Source organism: Nuphar pumila, chromosome 2 (assembly GCF_984573655.1).
Source record: "Nuphar pumila chromosome 2, dmNupPumi1.hap1.1, whole genome shotgun sequence".
Lineage (NCBI taxonomy): Eukaryota > Viridiplantae > Streptophyta > Magnoliopsida > Nymphaeales > Nymphaeaceae > Nuphar > Nuphar pumila.
The window spans coordinates 26083587-26106086 of NC_143250.1; the positions used below are offsets into that span (position 1 = coordinate 26083587).

The following is a 22500-nucleotide window of genomic DNA, read 5'->3' on the forward strand; positions in this document are numbered from 1 at the left end:
GAGGAGAATTAGATAACCTCAAGGATGTGAAAGCAGTACTTCATTACCTCAGTTTGGAAGTAAAGATCAAGATAGCTTGTCCAATAGTCTTCTGAGAAGCAAAGAGATATCACTGCAATCTCAGGTCCACCTTTCATGGTGCCCTTGTATACCACACTGTCTGGAGAGGAGCCAATTATGTTGCTGAACTCTTCACATGATACTTCAAGCTCTTGCCGGCTTATCTTCAAAACTCCCTTTACTATTTCGTAGTCTGTTTTCAATAGCATTAGCATTATATAGCATTTGAACTACTTATAAACATAGGAACAATGAACAAGTTGGCTAACCTGTTGGTAATTCTTTCACTCTCAGTCCAGATGACGTTTTCTTCCAAGAGAACTTAACTTTGTCTTTGTCTTTGCACTTAAGGAATGCAGTACCGACAACATACAGAAGAAGAGAACCTGCAACAATCCCAGTTGCAATTTCCACAGCTAGCAGCCACGTGGGTTTAGATGATGTTTTCTTTGCCATTTCCTTTTTGTTTACTTGACTGGCTGCTGAATGGCCTTTTAGATACTTTGTAGCACCTGCAGAAAGATCAGTCCTTGTAAATAAGATACAGTTAACTGCAGTTTACTTTTGAAGCTCTTCACTTCAAAGTCAGAACTAGAAAAGTTAGGTCCTTGTAAGTGCAAGAAAGTCTACTGCAATTTATTTTGTAACTAAAATGGAGCAATAATATCAGCATCTTCAGTTCAAGGTTAAAGAAACTTCCAGTGATGGTATAAGTCATAGTCACAGCTATAGCCAGTATATTGAAAATATCAGCTATATATAGCTTTTTTGGATAAAATAATTTAAAAGGAAAAATATCACTATTTTAAGAAAAATTACAGCAATATTATCGCAATAATATCATGACAATATCCCAATAATATTTTCAGTTACTTTTACTTTTATATTTATTTTCTATATCTTAAATATGTTTTTACTTCTTTTTATTTATTTTATTATATTTTACACGTGTATTTTATTATCTAAACATGTCATTTTCTTACTTATTTATGCTATTTTTATATATTAAAAAATATTTTTAAGAGCCAAAATTTTCCTGAGATTTATCAACCTGGTGTATATTATTACAAGAAATAGCCTTGTCGGAGTTCAATATCTTGAGGGCAATGCCACTTAGGTTCAAGGAGAGTCAATTTCTCCCAAAATTCGGACAATTCATTGTAGTACTCTATAATACTTTTGCTTCCTTGCGTCATAGTATGAACCTTATCTTGCAAATTGCACACATGTGCAATATCTTTAAGAGAATACATGTTCTTAAGATATTCTCACGCATTATTGGCATGCTCAAACTTTGCGAGACTAGAGCATTTCTTAATATTTATACTATTAATGAGCCAACACATTATTTTAGCATATCCCATTCTCCACTCTTTTCATTTCTTTTCATATTTGGATATAGCTTTGGTTCTTTCACCATCTAAAAGAGTCACTTACTTTCCATTCTCTTCTTTAGTGAGGATTTGTTTAGGTTCTGAATCGGATTCATCAACTAACCCCCACAATCCCTTACCCCATCCATATGTGATACTTCGTAATAGAAGCCCACATAACGTAGTTAGTATCATTGAGTTTGATAGGCATGACGGTGATACTTTCTTTTTCATCCATGATTACAAAAGAGAATATAGGAGAGTGAGAAAGAGAAGTGTCGAGAGAGAGAGAGAGAAATAAAGAGAAGGAGAATGAGCACAATCACTTGATTACCACAACGATCATGTACCACGAACTTCTTTGAGTAGTGTGGGCCAAAAGAACCAAGTAAATCTTCTAAGAAGGCAAATTACGATCTCACGAAGACTTGAATGTAGAACACCAAAAAGAGCAATACACAATCACCAAAGCTCTTATACCATGTCACGAAATGAGTCTTCAAAAACATAAATATCCACCAATACAAATCTCAAATAGACATACACCAAAGTGAGCTTCAAAGAGCACACTCACAACACCCACAATAGGGATACATAAAGAACACTCAAATATAAAATAATATTTTATCCAACCTTCAAATATGCTTATAAATCATTACAAGAATGAGGGGATTCATCCCCTTATATACACATGCATGAGGGCCAAAATGGGCTCAAAAGAGAGCCCATTGTACCTTCGTGGTGGAGACGGACGTGTTTGGGCTGGGTGTAGGGGTTGTCCTCATATAGGACAAGCACCCATTAGTCTATTTCAACAAGGTGACTGCAGAGCGAAAGCGCGAACTCTCGACGTACGAGTTCTTGGCCATTATCCTCATTGTGGGGAAGTGTCAGTCGTACTTAATTGGTCGATACTTCGTAGTCCACATGGGTTCCGACTCGGATTTTCTCTTTTGTACATTCTTATTTCTGAAGCTTCGAGTTCCGACTTAGGCTTCCTTTTGGTCCCGATGTTCGCATTGGACCAATTGCTACGTCGAGAATTCAAGTTCTCAAACTCGATTCTCATTCATTCTTTTATTTTTGAAAAACCGGGTTCTGACTCAGATTTTTCCCTTTGGTACATTCTTATTTCTGAAGCTTCGAGTTCCGACTTGGGCTTCATTTTGGTTCCGATGTTCGCATTAGACCAATTGCTACGTCGATAATTCGAGTTCTCAAACTCGATTCTCATTCATTCTTTTATTTTTGAAAAACCGGGTTCCGACTCGGATTTTCCCTTTTGTACATTCTTATTTCTGAAGCTTCGAGTTCCGACTTGGGCTTCCTTTTGGTCCCGATGTTCGCATTAAACCAATTGCTATGTCGAGAATTCGAGTTCTCAAACTCGATTCTCATTCATTCTTTTATTTTTTAAAAACCGGGTTCCGACTCAGATTTTTCCTTTTGTACATTCTTATTTCTGAAGCTTCGAGTTCCGACTTGGGCTTCCTTTTCGTCCTGATGTTCGCATTAGACCAATTGCTACGTCGAGAATTCGAGTTCTCAAACTCGATTCTCATTCATTCTTTTAGTTGGGAATACGAAGCGCACAACTTCCTCTCTACTATCCACACGCAGATCTAGAGAGAGGAGGCTCCTGGATTCAAGATTCAGAGAAACTTTATGATACACCATGAGCGGATAGTAATCCATCCTGAATCATATCTAATGGGGTTATTGATAGAGCAGTACCACGCTACCCAATCAACGAGACATGGGGGGGGTTCAGTGGAAGTACTGGCGATTGAGCCGAGAGTTCACATGGACAGGTACGAAGAAGCAGGTGCGGCGGGTAGTGGGACAGTGTGATGTATGTCAGAGGGTTAAATACGAAGCAGCCTACTACAACATTTGTCGGTGCCCGACGGCGTATGGGAGGATATCTCGATGGATTTCATCGATGGGATCCCGTTCATCCAAGGTAAGTCCAAGGTAAGTCCACGATTCTGGTGGCAATGGACCGTCTGTCCAAGTATGGGCACTTCCTCGTCGTGTCCCATCCCTACATTGCCAAAACAATAGCGGAGTTGTTCATACGAGGGGTGTTTTGACTGCATGGTTGTTAAATTGTATCATATCTTTTATATATATTTGTATATATATATAGAGAGAGATACATATACATATATATCTCGTATATATATGTATATGTATCTATCTAATTATATATATATATATATATATAAATCAGTCCTTTCATCTCATTTTACACATTCTTTTTTATAGAATATGTATGTAATTTTTCTACTTTTTCTTATTTTTTATTTTCCTTTTTATTCTTTTTTGTTTTTAGCACATGGAGGGGCCCACACGATATGATTGTTGGGCCCTCCAACGGTCCTAATTATGACCGTTGGAGGGGTCCCAACGATCATATTGGGAGCCCCTCCATGGCCTCCCATTTGTATAAATAGGGGTGCTCCCCCTTTAGTTTTTCTCAAGTTTTTTGTAAAGCTCTTTGACATTCAATAAAAGTTCTTTATTTTTCATGCTTTTGTGCATGCATGTACTCTTTTTATAGAGTTCTTCACATGGTATCAAAGCAAGGTTGAATAAAGAAGATCATGTGGTTCCTCACATTTTTCAGGTATGTGCCCTCAATTTTTTGTGATTGACGTGGATCATTCTCTTCATCCATTATTTTAGAAGCCTCTTTTACCAAGAAAGATCTAAAATTCTTTTATGGTACGTATCTCTTTCTCTCATTTCTCCTCTCCAATGGGTGAAAAAGACTTCATTTCTCTCTTGGTTTTAAACTTAATAGCTCCAATTATCACGTTTGGGCCGGAAACATGGAGGCTCATATTAAAGGAAAAGGGCTTTGGGGCTATGTCTAAGGCTCGATTCCAGAAACATAGAGGCCCATATTAAAATCACTTTGATGGAAAAAAGAGAAATAAAAATCCTTGAAGGAGAAGAAAGAGCCAAGGCTCTTGAAGACTATAGTAAGAGACATGAACAATGAGAGATGAGGAATTTCAAAATCCTATCATGGATCTTCTCATCTGTTGAGACAAGGATTAATGTCAACATCATCAAGTTCAAGAAAGCCTCTCAAGTGTGAAAATACCTTGAAAAAATGTACACTTCAAGGGATTTGTCCCACAAGTATTATCTTCAAAAAAGGGCCTTGACCCTTCAACAAAATGAAATGACTATTAGAGAGTATTTCGCGGAATTATCTTCTATTTGGGATGAGCTTGTTATGCTCGAGCTTAAATGGAGTGGAGAGGCTATTGAACTTAGGCATAAACAATTAGAAGAGGATCGCTTTTTTAACTTTTTGAATGGGCTTAGACCCGAATTTAAACAAATTTGATCCTCCCTTCTATCCTCTTTCACTTCCCTCTCTCTTAAAGATGTAATTACAAAACTAAGTGGGGAAGAGACTTATATAGGTATAAGCAAAAATAACCCAAGTGTTCTAGCAACACCTTCTAATCATGAAGAAAGTGAAGGTGTTAATGTCGTCTCAAGACTGCTAAACTACTTGAAAACCTACAAACCTTCCCATTTCAAGAATCAAAGTCATAGAGCAAGTGGTCAAAGCAGAAAGAGAGATTATAACAAGCTTGTGTGCCACTTTTGTAAGGAACTGGGGCACATCAAACCAATTTGTTCAAAATGGAAGAAGTTGCTAGTTATGGCAACCACATCTCAACCTCAAAAGGAAGAGTACTCGTCATCTTCAAATGGAGTTCTCTCGTTACAACAAATTGCGGATGCACCTCAACCTCTTCTCAATGGGGCAATTTCCGAAGCAGCCATGTCAACCTCTTCGCCTCTCAGTAAGACATCTTGGCTCTTAGATTCGGGTGTTTCATTTTATATGTCCCCAAGTATTAGTATATTTTTCGAATACTCAAACAATCTCTTTCCATCCTTTGTTTCAACCGCGGATGGAACTTTTCTTGAGGTAAAAGGAATTTGAAATTTTAAAAAACAAGGGTTTTTTATTCCAAAAATTAGATTTATACCAAAACTAAACTTAAACTTGTTTTCGGTTTCTCAACTCTCGGATCATGGGTGTGATATAAATTTTTCATCTAATAGATGTTGGATCCAGGATCGCCGGTCCGAGAGATTGATTAGGGAAGGCTCTAGGAAGGGAGATCTATACTATGTTGATTCCTTTCAAATTCCAAAGAACCTTTTTTTGTAATGTTGTCCAACAAAAAGATATTAATGTATGACACAAGAGACTTGGACACCCAAATGTCATAAAAAATTCCTATTTACCTTTTGAACACCTATGCAAAAGTGATTTCACTTGTAATGATTGTATTCTTGGAAAAATGAAAAAATTACCTTTTTGTCAAAGATTTATGTTTACAACAAAACCTTTTGAAATTGTCCATTCGGATGTATGGGGACCGGCACCAGTTTTATCAAAAGGGGGTTTTGCGTATTATGTAATCTTTGTTGACGACTACACAAGATATTGTTGAATATTTTTTCTTAAGCACAAATATGAAGTTTTTTCGACTTTCAAAACCTATCATATGATGATTAAAAATCAATTTAATGGAAACTTAAAAATCTTTAGAATTGACTTCGGGGTAGAATATCTTTCAAGTGAATTCAAAAATTATCTTAAAAGTCATGGTATTCTTCATCAAAGATCTTGTCTGAAAACTCCTCAACAAAATGGATTAACCGAAAGAAAGCATAGACAATAGAGACAACTCGAACCCTTCTCATTTCTCAAAACATCCCAAAAGGCTTTTGGGCCGAAGCTGCTTTAACATCTGTTTACCTTATAAATCGACTACCATTTAAAAATTTGAACAAAAACTCGCCTTTCGAAATTTTGTATACCAAAGAACCTCACTATAGTCGGTTGAGAATTTTCGGTTGCAAATACTTTGTTCTTACTGACAAGAACGGCAAACTCTCACCAAAAGCCATTACATGTGCTTTCCTTGGATACTATGAAACCCAAAAAGGGTTTCGATGTTATGATATTAAGAATGGCAAGTTATATGTTTCTAGAAATGTGAGCTTTCTGAAAAATGTTAATGGTTTTGAAAGAAGTGAACCTTATAAAGAAAATATGGATTATTCCTTTTTATTTGAGCTGTTAGTTAAAAATGATGATAGTGATGATGAACTCACTCATAATGAGGCTAGTGATAATGAAGATAAGGAAAATATTTCCTTCCATCCAGCTACCTACCAACACAGTGATGAAGGAGCATCGAGAGATCCTATAACATATACTCATAGAGACAGAAGCAGTTTTAGAAGTGCAATTGAAAAATACAGTGAACCTAGTGGCTTCACTTCAACAAATGTAGAAAACCTACAAAGAACCGAGAGAAATAGAAAGGTACCTTCTAAGTTTATCTCATACGATTCTTTTACACCTAAACATAGAGTTTGTCTTAGTGCCATTCAAACTTCGAAGAAGCCAAAAAAAATGACAAATGGTTAAGAGCAATGGATTGTGAACTTAAAGCCCTCAACAAGGCGAAAACTTGAGAATTTCAAGATCTTCCTAAAGGTAAGAAAACAATAGGGTGTAAATGGGTATTTAAGGTACGAACTAAAAGCAATGGATCACTTGAGAGATATAAAGCTCGACTAGTTGCTAAGGGATATAGTCAAGGAAATATTTTCCCTTGTGACCCGAATGGTCACTGTCAGATGCCTCATCGTTGTTGCTTCAATTAACAAATGGAATAACTATCAAATGGATGTTAAAAATATTTTTTTAAATGGTGATCTAAATGAAGAATTATATATAGATGCTCTGTCAGGAATGGAGACTCCCAAAGGAAAGGTGTTTCGTCTTCGAAAAGCACTTTATGGTTTAAAACAAACACCCAAGGCTTGGTATGATATATTTAATTCTGTAATATTAAAAAATGGATTCTCATCCTGTTTCACTGGCACTGCTTTGTTTGTTAGAAAAACCAATGCAGGGATAGTAATATTGGTTTTATATGTGGATGATGTGCTAATAACTGGAAGTAATACTAAAGGAGTTAAAAGCATAAAAGCAATTTTAAAAGATAAATTTGAAATGTCTGACTTGGGATTTCTAACCTATTTTTTGGGTATTGAAGTGACATGCTCTCATAGAGGATATTTTTTATCTCAAACTAAGCTTGGCTCTGAGATTCTTGACAAGTCAGGTATTACAGATGATAAAGTTTGTGAAACTCCTGAACATTAATGATGGCATCCCCCTCACAGATCTCACTCCCTACAGACAGCTTGTGGGATCGTTGATGTACCTAAGTATTACTAGACCAGATATTTCTCATGCAATTCATACTGCAAGCTAGTTTTAACATGCACCAACATCTGTTCACATGAGTGCCATTTTGCGAATCATCAGATACATAAAGGGTACATTAAATAAGGGAGTATTCTTATCATCTTCCTTTGAATTGAAATTAATTGCTCATACTGACTCTGACTGGAGAGGTGACCCAAATAACTGTCACTCCACCACTGGTTTTTGTGTGTTTTTAGGAAACTCGTTGATCTCATGGAGATGTAAGAAGCAACAAAAAGTGTCGTTATCCTCTACCGAAGCTGAATATCGAGTCATAGCAACTACTACCATGGAAATTGTATGGATTCATCAGGTATTAGAAGACATAGGGATCAATATAGAAGGGCCCACTAAGCTATGCTGTGATAACAAGAGTGCAATCTATATTGCCAAAAATCATACATTTCATGAGCGGACTAAATACATTGAGATGGACTGTCACTATATTCGAAAAGCATATCTGAAAGGAGTCATAAATCTTCCGTATGTAACTTCAGAATATCAGTTGGCAGATTTCTTCACCAAAGCACTATATTCTCCGCAGTTCAACTTCCTTCTTGGCAAACTTTCGGTTATGTCACCCTAAGTTTGAGGGTGGGTGTTAAATTGTATCGTATATACATATACATATAAATCTCGTATATATATATAAAGAGATACATATACATATATATCTCGTGTGTATATATATATATATATATATATATTTATACTCGATAAGGGTAAATCAATCCTTTCATCCCATTTTACGCATATTCTTTTTTATAGAATATGTATGTAATTTTTCTACTTTTTCTTATTTTTTATTTTCCTTTTTATTCTTTTTTGTTTTTAGCACATGGAGGGGCCCACACGATATGATTGTTGGGCCCTCCAACGGTCCTAATTATGACCGTTGGAGGGGTCCCAACGATCATATTGGGAGCCCCTCCATGGCCTCCCATTTGTATAAATAGGGGTGCTCCCCTTTAGTTTTTCTCAAGTTTTTTGTAAAGCTCTTTGACATTCAATAAAAGTTCTTTATTTTTCATGCTTTTGTGCATGTGTATCCGTGCCTTTATACACTTGTGAGAGTTCTCCTTGTGCCCTTTGTGCATACTTCTTGTTTTAAGTATTGTGCTTGTATACACGTACTCTCTTTATAGAGTTCTTCACAATGGTATGCCTCGCACCATAGTCAATGATTGAGATCCCTTATTCATCATCACGTTTTGGGTAGAGTTTTTTTGTTTACAGAAGACAAAACTAGCAATGAGTACCGCATACCATCCCCAGACGAACGGACATACAGAGGTGTTGAATCGTTGCTTAGAGGACTACCTTCGTGTATTCGTGGGTGGCCGACCCAAGGCCTGGGTGAGGCTCCTGCCTTAGGCAAAATGGTGCCTACCATTTATCGATATAGGTGACACTGTTTCAGGTCATGTATAAAAGGTTCCCTCCCACCGTTGTGGAGTATGTTAGAGGCATTGCACAGGCAGATGTCATAGAAGCATTGTTGCTCGAGAGAGATAAGTTGTTGTAGTTACTATAGCACAACATGATTACTGCTTAGGAGCGTACGAGACATGCATATGACAAGAAGCACAGCCCGTGACACTTCCAGGTGGGCGATCGCGTGCTCCTTCGATTGCCGCCGCACCGGCAAGGCACCGTCCAACAAGTCCCATATCACAAGCTAACACTTCGATTCTATGGACCCTTGCCCATCCTAGAGCAGATCAGTACGGTGGCCTATCGTTTGGATTTGCCTGCAGGAGTTCAGGTCCAGGAGTTCAGGTCCACCCCATGTTCCATGTTTCACGTATAAAACATTATAAGGGGGAGCCACCAGATAAACTTCTGGTCCTGCCTGACCTGGGAGAAGCATCACAGACCCAACCAACTCGGATACTGGGCAAACGGTGTTGTAGACAGGACGATCGTCTGGTCATCGAGGTACTAATACAGTAGAGTGGAAGCAGAGTAGATGAGGCGGTGTGGAAAGAATACCAGATTTTTACTCACTTTCTGGAGTTCTCGCCTTGAACATAAGGTGAGTTTGAGAGGTTTGGATTGTTACAGATCACCCTGATCCATCCAAAGGGGATAATTGATTTCCATGATCCAGATCTGGATCCGCCCAGGAGTCCCAACCACACAGGGACTGGAAGACGTCCCACCTTTCTGGATTCCTTTTTCTTGGACTTTGTTTCTCTTTTAGACTCTCTACTTTCTTAGGACTCTTGATTCTTTTTGGATATTGAGAAAGATTACATATAGGTGTTTGTTATTGATTTATTCTTTAATGAAGTTTATTGAGTGAATCTCTCTTCTACGTTCTCGTTTATGATTTTCAATTCTTGAGGGATCGATATTCTCCCTCCACACACACACACCATCTTCCCTGCGCAGGACGCCAACCAGGAGGAAACGATTTTCTCCCTCCTCTTTGTCAATGCCCCCTCCTGGGATTCACGCCCAGGCCTCCCTCACATCAGGATCTGTCAGAACCGTCCCTCCCTGAGGTCGGGTTCTGACAGCAAGTGTAGTTGGGCAGTTTGAAATAATGACTTCTAGATCTACCATTTCACCAGATTATCAATCATTAACAATATTGAACTATGATAAATGATAAACTTTTTACAAAACCAATTAGGCTGCCCAATAACATATCATATATGCTACTCATTTGGCATTTCATCTTGATCAAGAAAGTTTAGTTTTTCTTTATTTTGGAAAAAAATTGGTTTGTATTTTATCCCATCTCAATTTTAGCATACTTCAAACCACTCAAGTTACCTACACATTTTCAACAATAAACAGGTGCATACTTGGAAAAATGTTGGGAAAAAAAGAAAAGAAAATTTCCATGCATGCCAACCATGTATCAATTATTATGTGGTATTACTTCCTCTAACAGTCTTTTCATCATTATTTTCCTATAGTAAACAACTATTAGGAAGCATGATACCGACAATAAGGAGCTAAGAAGTGAAAAAACTGAGAGAAAAAAAATCATCAGAATTCAGATTGTCTATCTTGCCTAAGTCTACCTTTCCAAAAGAAAAATGAACTGTATGAGTAATTTGGAAGAGATAACTCTTCCATTTGCTACAGCGAGTCCAGAAGGTTAGAGCAGTATGCACTTTTTAAGTATATCAGCCAAGTGCTGATCTAGAAAGTTATGCAAATAAAGTAGAAAAATTAAGAACGATGATAACCTTCAAGAAGTAACCCAAATTCCGAAAACAAGCTCTTATTTCAGAAAAATAGTCAAGAACAGTAACTTGTCCAAGAATTTGAGGATGAGCAACACATGCACTGTTTTAAGAAGTCATTGAATAGGATCGACTCTTAAAAACATCATCAAGTGAGTGGATAGTGATTAAGTGACACTAAGAAAAGAACCAGAAAATGGCACCCAATGACGTAGTAAGCTCTTACCAGAAAAAAAGGGTTCCTGCAATCTTATGCAACATATATACCCCTAAAATAATGTATAAGCAATTCAGAATTAAAAACTATTCTGGCAGAAAGCATGGGAATTACAAATAGAGTACTGAAACAAAAAACACATACTATGGATAACAAGATGAAGCATGAAAACAAGCATTCTGAAATGGAAGAAGTGTACCTCACAAGAAAGCCATCAATGAAAAAAGTAATGTATTATGTTCATCAGCAAGAATAAGGAACAGGCTTAAGCGGAAGAAGTGTAACTCACAAGAAAGTCACCAATGAAAAATAAACAAAATAAGTAATGTATAATGTTCATCATCAAACATTCACGCAAAACATAATTAAGGAAAAAAATGAGGTCCAAGTATCAAATGACATTTCCAAAGAGTGATGCATAATAGGTCAAATAAAAAAAAAGACACCAGAAAAGCCATAATTTGAAAGAAGATATTTCTTTCCTTTTTTTCCCTGAAAAGATAGGCAGCTACATTAATTTTGGGATTCTCAAGATCAATCCTCCGAGATTAATATCACAAACTTTCTAAACTCAACATTCTAAAGCAATCAAACAGAGAAAGGAATAAAGACAAAAAGAGAAGATGGTATGACATAGTAATGCTGTTCATAGCATCAATCTAGTAACCTATTACATTAAACAAAATATGGAGCTTGGATATTTTATAAGATCAAGTACATTTAGGACACAAAAATAAAATTATATGGTGAATATGAATTCCATGGCATACATACCACATTGTTGGACAGAACGTTGAATGATGGAATCTCTATCAAGGAAACAGTTCTTTTGAAAGCTTGATCTGCAAACACAAAGGATCAGAAGATTGCTTGTAGGTCCACAAGCAAAGCCAACAAATAGTAGAGAAGCACCTTGGTAGATATTTCAGGCATGAGGGAACTCTTCCTATGAAAAAATTATCAGAGAAATCTGCAACCCTCAACTGTGTTGATTGACACAAACCAATGGAATTACTAGGAGGGGAATACCTGGCACAGAAAATGTGGTTTAGCAGATCAAAGAATGAAAATACACAAATGAAAAGATTGTACACTTTATAACCTCAAAAAAAGTCAATGAAAATGCTAATATAAATATTTAGCAGGAGAAACAATTTCCTATTGGGTAAAGCAAAGCTCACAATGGCAGCTTATGGTAGCACTTTACATACTTGATGTGTATTAAAACAAATAAAAATTGCTGGCAACTTTTGGCCAATCCAATTGTGGTAACGGTTGCTAAAACCAAGTACCCATATGCACCAGATGCTGCATTGAGAAACTTGGTCATTTACCCAAAAAGTATTACAAAAGACAACTACAGTAACTACCACATCAGTCTTGTCTTAGATACTTGGATAGCATTTTCAAACTTTCAGAAAAAACTGTGCATTCTTTGATATCTCCATGCTGGTGGCATGGGTCAGCAAATTTCTTCTAAAGAGACTCCGTCCAGTTGGAAACATGTGAGTGAAAAGCATAGGCTATAAGTGGTTTGGGATTGCGAGCTCCATGTTGTCTGGTGGAGTCACAAATAAAATCATAATGCTCAGAACTTCAAAAATAAGTTCCAAATTATTAGCTCCACCACATCAACTTACTATAAAATAGGTAGGCTTGTCCCTGTAGGAGGAATGATGTGGAGTGGGAATTCAGCAGGCCTTTGGCCTGAGAATTGTGGGAATCTTCCCCCACTACCCAAACGTGTCAAGATCTCAATTGGTTTCATTTGGGAATCCCTTTTTTTATATTGGATTCCTTTGCTCTGTCTCCCTTTTAGGCACAGGTTATGGCCACCTCATACTTTTTCCGTCCTTGCTTTCTACATGACAGTATGTTGATATCACATATGAAGGTATGACAAGCATAAACACAAAAAGGAAAGCTAAATACAACTAGGATGATCCTACACTTCAATGCCATGATACACCAATAAGCAAATAATGAAACCTTATGCACTTACAATCCTTGCAGATTAGCAGTGAAGTTCACATGGTTGTAACTTCCAGGTAAGGGTCCTTGAAGTCTGTTCCTGTTCAGCCTCAGTTCGACAAGGCTCTTTAAATTACCAAGTTCAGGGGGAAAGCTCCCAGTCAACTGATTGTATTGAAGGTATCTGATGGGGGAAAGCAAGTACAGATCATGATGCAAAAAATTATTATATCAACCACAAATTACCAAGAATAAGCCTTCACCTACATTTTTGTAATGCTAGTCAAGTTTCCAACTTCATTCGGTATGGGTCCTGATAGTTGATTGCCGCTCAAATCCAGAACATTGAGGTGCGATAATTTTCCAATTTCTTTGGGTATTATACCAAGAATATAATTTATTGAGAGATTCCTGAGTACAAGTATAGAACCGTCAGCATAGTTGAGAACACCAATTTTATCTTCTTATCCCCTCTATTCTTTTCAACACTAAGCATTCCGATCAAACAAAAGAGGGGCATAAAGGAAACATATTTCCAGCAGAAAAATGTGAATATATGTTGAATCTTGGCAACATACAGCGTCTGCAAAGAGGTAAGCAGGCCAAGCTCTGGCGCAAGAAATCCTCTCAAGGATGAATTGGAAAGGTCCCTATGGAACCAGAAAGAGTTCAATTAATTATTTGTGAAGCAAAGTTTCCACGCCACAATCAAGACTCCAGAGGAATTCAAACACACAAAATCAATAAAGAGATTCAGATGAAAAGACTCATACAGAGATATAACACTTCCATGATCCGGCCAGCAAACAACGCCGGACCAATGGCAGGGATCTTTGTCAAGTGCATTCCAATTCGATAATCGTGAAAGAGGGTCATCGTATATAGATTCCTTGAAAGCCAATAGTGCACTCACTGTAAAAGATCCACAGACAACAATCTGAATCAGAAACAATTTACAGAGAATTATTGTCTATAACCATCACCAAATTACTTCACTCGACGAAAAAGCTCCGAAGAAACTCATGCTTATCAGTAAATAACTTTACAAGATCTCATCTCAATCTTCCAAATGTACATAAAATCTCCCACACCAGCAAACTATTTTAACGACATTCACTAAAATTTAAACATGATCCAACGAAATTTATAAGTTTAGCATAACTATCAACCGATATCAAGAGCACCCATCATGTGATTCCATGAGAAAAGGGTATTATTCAACCGAAAAGATACAAAAATACAATAAATAAACAAAACACACCATGAAAGAGATCCATACCTTCATTCATGACAAAGGAATCACAAGAAGTGAAAAGAATTGCTAAAACGGCTGCAGGAAGAAGAAGCCCACTTGATCCATCGCTCTTTCTCTCTATACCCATTCTGAACACCAACCAGAACTGGGGTTTTCTCTCTCTCTAACTCAAGAAACCACCAATACCCATCTTCGGGATCCAGTCAAAAGAGAACAAAGCTTTGAATCATCTCACACTCACTCTGCCCCACTTCCTCTCTTTCTCTCACGATGCGGACTGAGCGGAAAAGGGCACAAGGAGGAAGGAAACGAAGCACATAACGACTGGAGATTTGAAAAAAACATAGAAAAGCAAAAGGAGAAGAAAACAAGAGGAAAGGGAGAGTGTAAAACAGAGAATAGGGTCGTCTTGGTAACTGAAAATATATAAAAAAAAGGAAGAGAGAGATGGAATGTGGGTTGAGTTTCAAATTAAATAATCTCTCTCCAACTATTGTTTTCAACTTGTTGCAACAAACTATTGCTGGTATGTTGGTTGGTATCTCTAGTGAGGTCCCACGGAGAGGAGGAACAATAACGTCATTACCCTTCTCTTTAAATCTACTTTCTTTATTCAAGTTTTTTTTTCCAAAAAAGACCAAAAAAGATTATATACAAATTTTTTTTTTGAAAGCCAAGCTGGTGTTAAGCGGACCCCTACCAGAACAACAGCCTCCCCATATAACCGAGGGATTCTGGACTTTCAGCTTGACACAGGACCCCGCTTACCACATGGGATACGTAAAATATATATACAATTTCACAAACTCATTTAGGAAAAACCTCCTGATCAATAAAAGACTTTGATTTTCTTGAAAATCTAAAGAAATTTTATGAATAGACAACCATGGTCTGTCACTTCACACGAAATAACCATGATTCGAAACCTATGAAATGTATCGCTGCAAGGCCGAAGCTAGGTGTACTCTTCTTGCAGGCAAGGAGCTCAAGAGTTTTGCAGTTAACGATGGAAAGGTAGCTTATCTAAAAAATATTAAAATAATAAAATGTGGTTTATTGATTTATTGATTGCAATAAAAATGAAAAATTCTAAAAATAAGTGATATTTTGAAAATATTTCAGCATTTAGATTAAGTCACAGATTATAAGGTGCATCGCTGAATGGTGGCATAAGAGTCACAAATATTGGCTTTTTTTAAATATTTCTGGTTTACTGTGAGATTTTCAAAAACTGACAACCTCAAAACTATGATATTTTCAAATTATTACTTATTTTTAAAATGTTTTGTTTTTATCATGATATTATTGTGTTATTAATGTGATATTTATATTTTTTATATTTTTAATGCTTTTATTATTTTTATGTTGTTTGTATACTTATAAAACTTAAATATACTATCCTTTTTTATATTTCTGAAAAAATCAAATTTCAACTACTTATCATGAGATTTTCCTTGGACAAGAACATCTCCATGATGAGATTTGTGACTATGAATGGTGGTATTGCCATACGAGCCACCATACTTGGTGCATCGTAAGCCATGATGTGGTTTCTACACCTTCAAAAACTGGAACTTTTTGTTGTTGTGGTCATCATTTCACTTCAGACAAGGTATTCAATAAGTATCTGTCAAAGCCGTGGGTTATTGGTGAGTTTGTTCAATTCACTTGTCTTTTTTTTACTAGGCCAAAGAAAATCACTTTGCCAGTAGTTGCACATGGGTAGACCTCCCGTTGGTAAAGCCCTTGTAAGTCTCTGTTGCCATTAGAGAGTAATCTCAGCTTCAATCTCATGGCAAGGGAATCACGGTTGCATTTAGCACATGCAACAAGCTCTTTCAACCCCAACAAGCTCTCGTGAGGGTTTGCAGTGATGTTACCCACAAACATCTCTGTCATGTATGCATAATATCACACATCTTTACAAGTAGTAGGTAATTAAAGAATTTGTTTTCACAAATATTTGTTATAAAAAAAAATCAAAACATAATTAGAGTCTTTTATATATCACTAGAGAAAAAGAATTTCTTCCACTTTTCTAAATATCATAATTATTTATGTTTTATTCTTGGAAAATCCAATAAAAATAAGTTATTATTTATTTATCATCACTCTTATGTTTTCTACTCACATTTTCTCAATCACACTTCTAAGCAGTGAACTTTTTTTTTAAGCTCTTTTCTTGATTTTTAAATTTTCACGCTTTTTCTTTTTGCTTATTTATTTTTATTTTATGGCTTGCGTATGGTCTGCTTTTATGCCCTGTGCAATGCCAATATCTTTTATATTTTTTTTAATGTATATCAAAAGATATTGACTAAGACACAAAAGTGACTTCCTTCATTTATCTTTTCGACATGAGACTCAAACACTTCAACTTGTGTATGTTCTCAGCTACTAAGGATCACAAAGTTTCTCACTCTCCTTTTCGAAATGCAATTTAAAAGCTTCAACTTGTGTCTAAGTCCCATTTACTAGGGATTGTGAAATTATCCAAACAACCTAACGCATGCACTTTTTACTTTTGAGCTCATTTTTGCGCTTTTGTTCATTTGCTTAGTTTTTCAAAAATAAAATTATGCATATTCATATTTATGATTCAAAATAAATTCTAACATGTATATATTATCATTTCTTCGAAATCCACATAAACAACCATAATTTCTAGATCCATGTCAGGAAAAATTTTCGTAGGACTTAAAATTCCTCTAAAAACATTAGATTTTAAATAATATTCATATAAGTTCAAACTCTTTCTTTAAAAACCTATTTTTTGTGAAAAATGTAAAAAAAATGTGCAAGAACGTCAACAGAAATATCAGAGTGTGCAAACTACACCCTCCCTCATGCTTGAATGATATTGTCCTAGTGACACTCCCCCATGCTTATGTGAAACTACGTGAATGCACATGAGACGCAATAAATGAGAGAAAAAAGTAGAAACACCTGACATGAAATATAAATATACGCTCTATGGATACAATGAATGCAATGTATACATGACATGACATGCAAAACTTATGAATGAAATGGAAAACAAAAAATAAAACCTAATAAAATCTATGAATCCTAAGGCAAATCTAATAATATACAACATATGGGTTGTCTCCCATAAAGCTCTACGTTTCACGTCCTTAGCTAGATGGATCCCTGAAAAACCCTTCATCATCCATGAGATCAATGGACATGAAGTCAAGCTCAATCAGGCTCTCTATGAAAAAAAGTGTCATCTGTGACACTGCGCACTGTATTCCCGCCCACTTGACCCCTAAAAGTAATATCATGACTCTCGCTACAAAAAGAACGAAGGTTAGTCTCCTTTGGGAGACTACTCTCAAAGAGAGAGTCTCGGACTGATCGACTATCGATATATAAAACATCAAACAAGGGGTGGTCATGATCCTTCTTGACTAGGTCAAGCATATTTTGCATCTGCACCGCTTGCTTGCTAAAAGCAATCGGTGGTCTGAATGCCCGAGAGACTGGGGCTCGATGAATATATGATGATAATGAAAGTGGTGGGCCTTGCCCCTTCTCCTGAGGCCTAATGGAGAAGATCGACTCATCAGTGGGTATGACATTGGGCTCATGAGTCAATTCCTGAATGGGGTGACACGCCTTCCCGCTCTGAAGGGATGTAACAGATTTGATCTGTGCAAAATGTAAATATATGGGATGCAGGTCAAATGACATAGAATCCTCTCCCTTGGGTATGACAACAGGCCTACTAGATAGATTCCCCTTGCTTTGCCTGCTGAAGGCCTCGGCCAACTGTCCCATTTGAGTTTCTAGCTTAGCTATTGACTGCGTATGGGAGCAAAGTGTGGCTTTGATGTCAGAAAAGGCCTCTAACATCTTCTTCTGAAATGATGTGGTTGAAGCGTGCTCCTGAAAAGAAGGCAGACTATATTGGGGGTGGACCTGTGAAACTATGGGACACGAGTAACTTTGTGAAAAGTTACTCTGTTTATGTTGTGTCTGGGAGGGCTGATGAATTAGTTTCGCCATCCCGAGTTATATGTGGGTGAAAATGAATCATGCATGGGTCTAGCGAAACCTTGGGCAACATTCACCTGCTCCTGAATGAATTTAGGATATAGCGGTGTTGTCGGACACTCTGAAACACAGTGTGCAGGGCTAGTGCATAGCTCATACACTCTTCCTACTGGACTTCTCAAAGAATTTGCTAGGAATTGATCTAATTTCCTAGAGAACAGGTCAACCTTGGTTTGCAAATCTCGCTCGGACCCTACTTCAGAAATCCCTATTTTTCTAAGACCACTAGGCACAGATGTAGTTCTATCGAGCCGTGAAGACAAGGTATGATGCATCGTGTTTTCACTCAAGGTCTCAAATAACGACCATACCTCATCCTCACTCTTGAGCATGAAAGTGCCCCCACATGACGAATCAACCATTTGACGGTTCTTCTCAGTAAGACCGTCATAGAAATATTGCATCAGTTGCCAACGGGGCACCTGGTGGTGGGGACACTTGCGAAGAAGATCCTTCATCCTCTTCCAAGTCTCATGAAACATTTCTCCTTCTATTTGCAAAAAGCTGGTGATGGCCTTTCGATATTGATTTGTCTTACCAATTGAGAAATATTTCTTTAGAAACTCCCTTTGCATATGTTCCTAAATGATAATTTGAACAATATCTAACGCCTTCAGCCAATGCTTGGCTTTATCCTTTAGAGAGAATGGGAATAAGGTCAACCTCATAGCATCGCCTCCAAAATTGTTGATTTGCACTGTCGTGCAAATCTCAAGGAAGCATTATTAAGGCCATAAAACGAAGGTAGCATCTGGATCACACTGGCCTTAATCTCAAAATGTTTCGCTCCTACATCAGATCTCGTGATGTAGGAGGCAGGAGTATAGGTATTGGGCATAAAGTACTCCCTAAGGGGATGAATCATCTGTTGATCCTCAGCCATGGTTGCAGCTCTATGGGATCTTCTGATAAGGGACTCGAGGTCCTCGATCGGCTCGACAAGCTCGGGGTCAAATGAGCATCACCCTTGCATACACCTTAAAGTAGACCGGTGTAACCACGCAAACCACAAAGCAAGTAAACAAAAATAAATACGAGAAACAAACAAACACCACACACTTGCACTCAATAGGGAATTTGTGAAAAGCAAACTATGAGCACAGTACCAATCGTGCACAATCACCTCTAAGGGAATCCTATAAGTGGGTTGTGCAAGAAAAGTAAATTGTTCTCTACGTTGTGCAAACACGTGGTTTTAATCCTAAGTACGAAAAGCAAACTAAACAATCCTAATTAATCAACTAAACAATCCTAATTAAAGAACTGAACTAAACTAACAACCTAAACTACGAGAACAAACACAAGGCAATAAAGTGAATACTTATATTTCGCCGTTCCTCGACAACGACACCAAAAATTTGATGTCTTCTTTTGTTTTATGAAATATTTTTGAAAAGATTTTTAAATGAAAAGTAATGTGAAAACCAGTCACCAAATATAAACCGGTTCTCACTAGTGGTAGAGACCGGGTCGAACTCAGGGAACGGGGGAAACTTGTATTCAAAGCATGCAACTAAACTATGCTTTATTGCTAAAATAAAAAAGTATGAGAAAATAAATCTACTTAACTATTACATCAAATGTTTACACTACGCAGAGGGTTTACAATGGTTTTATTATAACCCAAAAATTGAATTGAATTCCTAAATTCTAAAAGAAAAGCAAAAGATGTCTTCTATGCTCGTGCCTTGTGTCATATGTTAAACGTGCGCTACCACGTATCTCACTCACTTGCCTTTGCTCCATACCTTCTTGCACAATTCAAACGCACACAAGCAACACAAGAGAAGAACAAAAACTATACTATGCAAAATGTACCAAATAAATGCTAAAAGCTAAATTGAAACAAAGGAAGATAATGCAAAAGAAACACAATGACAAGTTTGAATGAAAATGATTTCTAAAGGCTAAATGACAAGTAATAAAATGCTACTGCTAACTGATAATGACAACTAATGAAATGCACAACTAATAATATATTGCTAAATGAAGTGCACAAGTGATGATCTACTGCTAAATGAAATGCACAAGTGCTAACCAGGTAAACACAAATGCAAGTAGTCAACAAATGCTTAATTGCTAAACGCACACACCTATTCGCTAAAATGCAAGTAAACACATTGCATATGATTTAGATATGCTGCTTAGATTGAACTCACTTACACTCTTGCTCACAACACACACTCCACACTCCACTCACTCACACAACACACTCAAAACATTCTACTTTCACTCACACTCAACACACACTCACCATTACACATAGCACACTCTCAATATTACAACACACACACTTTTGCAACACTCACACAACACTTCTCTACTCTTATTCACAACACACAATATTCACACTACTCACTCACATTTCTGTAAACAACACTATTGCTGTTCACTCAACATACTCACACACATATGCTATTCTCACTCACACTTAGCACACAGTACTCTCTACTCTCACTCACAATCGACACACTCTTACTTTTATTCACACTCACATCATTTCACAGCCCTCAGCACTCATTCACTCTTACTCACACTCACTTCTCAATTCACATTCACATCACTCACTACTTTCACACTCTACTCACAACATTCAACACTCTACTCTCATTCTCAATCAACACACAACACTCTCCACTTTCAACACACACTCACTTACAACACTCTTAATACTCATAGCACATGCACTCTCACAACACATGCATAGCACTCTCATATGTATTATTCACTCACAACACACTCATATTCACAACACATTCACCTCTTACAACACTAACCGTAACAACACATGAAATTGAGACTTAAACACTAATGCTTTATGCTAATGGAAACTGGTTCAGCTTGGCAGCAACTCACAGAGATGCTGATATGATTCAGCTCGACAGCAACTCATAGAGATGTTGAAACTAAAAGAAAATGCACAGAAAACGCACAAGGGAAAACTAAAATAAAGAAAATGCAGAATGACTATGCACGCAGAAAAATAAAAGAAAACGCACAGCAAGGGAGAGTGCACAGAAAATGAATGACTTGATGGATGAGATGTGAATGAAATGCTAATGAAGATCAGAAGATGCCAATGTTGTGAACTGATGAAGATTAAAAAACAAGATGCAAAAATAATGCAATGAACAAAGGGATGCAGAGATTAAAAAAAAGGTAAATGTAGAGGAATTTCACGGAGATGATGCTGTGAAAAATTTTGTTGCCGTGAAGGTGTACTCAGGTGGAGTGAAAGTGGATTCAAAGCAACCGATGAATGAATTTCAAAGCAACCATGAATATAATTCAAAATATGATTTCCCGATACATTTCACTATGCTTTTCACGATTGCTGATAGAGTTAGCATTAGATCCAAAATAAATCGGCTTCAGATCCGTAACAGGTGCTAAAGCATAAACGACTGTCGGATCAATCTGATAGATCTAACTAAAAATCCTCACAAATGCTTAATACTCTATGCATATGCCTATGAATGCTGAATGCGACAGATGCATAGTTGAAGATCAAAATCTATACATGAAAACCGATTCTACGAAATGAAATTATCCTAAAAATGCAATTACACATAACAGGAATTCAAAGAATGTTGCGAAAACTGGAAAGCAACAATTATAAAATTCGATCTACTCTTTTTTGTTCATTTTAAAAACAAATTTCAGTTAATCTAATACAGAAATACTAATAAAAAAGAAGAGATTACCAGATTATGCTGAGAAGAGTAAGATTGAGAAGAAAAAGAAGAAGAAGAAGAAGAAGGAATATCGAAGAAGAAGACCTACTTACAGTTTTGGAGGGGTTTGAAGAGAGATTGATCTCCACTTATACGCTGTCGCTGGATCTGAAGCTCCAGTGGAGGAGAGAAAAAGGGAAGAAGGAAAGATGAAGAAGAGAAGGAGGGAAAAAGAAGAAGAAGAAGAAGACTCTGGTTGAGAGAGAAGGGGAAGAGAAGAGGGCTATGCGTAGAGGAGAGGAGACACATTTTCTCTCTTAAGTATGGCATTTAAAGAGTTTTGAGAGAAAATTTTCATAGCTCCTCTTA

The 22500-nt window shown here is 37.0% G+C and overlaps 1 protein-coding gene and 1 long non-coding RNA gene across 2 annotated transcripts; both read right to left on the bottom strand.

Moving 5' to 3' along the window:
- Nucleotides 1-8: 8 nt before the first annotated feature.
- On the bottom strand, nt 9-13359 carry LOC149845069 (putative LRR receptor-like serine/threonine-protein kinase At1g63430; the record flags this gene model as incomplete). Its single annotated transcript, XM_089986965.1, has 5 exons — nt 9-253; nt 330-572; nt 11950-12017; nt 12088-12204; nt 13178-13359. Coding segments are annotated over 5 exons (855 nt in total), but the record flags the coding sequence as incomplete, so codon positions are not given.
- Nucleotides 13360-13409: 50 nt separating this feature from the next.
- On the bottom strand, nt 13410-14058 carry LOC149845070 (uncharacterized). Its single transcript, XR_016430423.1, has 3 exons — nt 13920-14058; nt 13725-13796; nt 13410-13557 (listed from the first exon to the last, which is right to left on the bottom strand). It is a non-coding gene; the product is annotated as an uncharacterized LOC149845070 (long non-coding RNA).
- Between the last annotated feature and the right edge of the window lie 8442 nt (nt 14059-22500).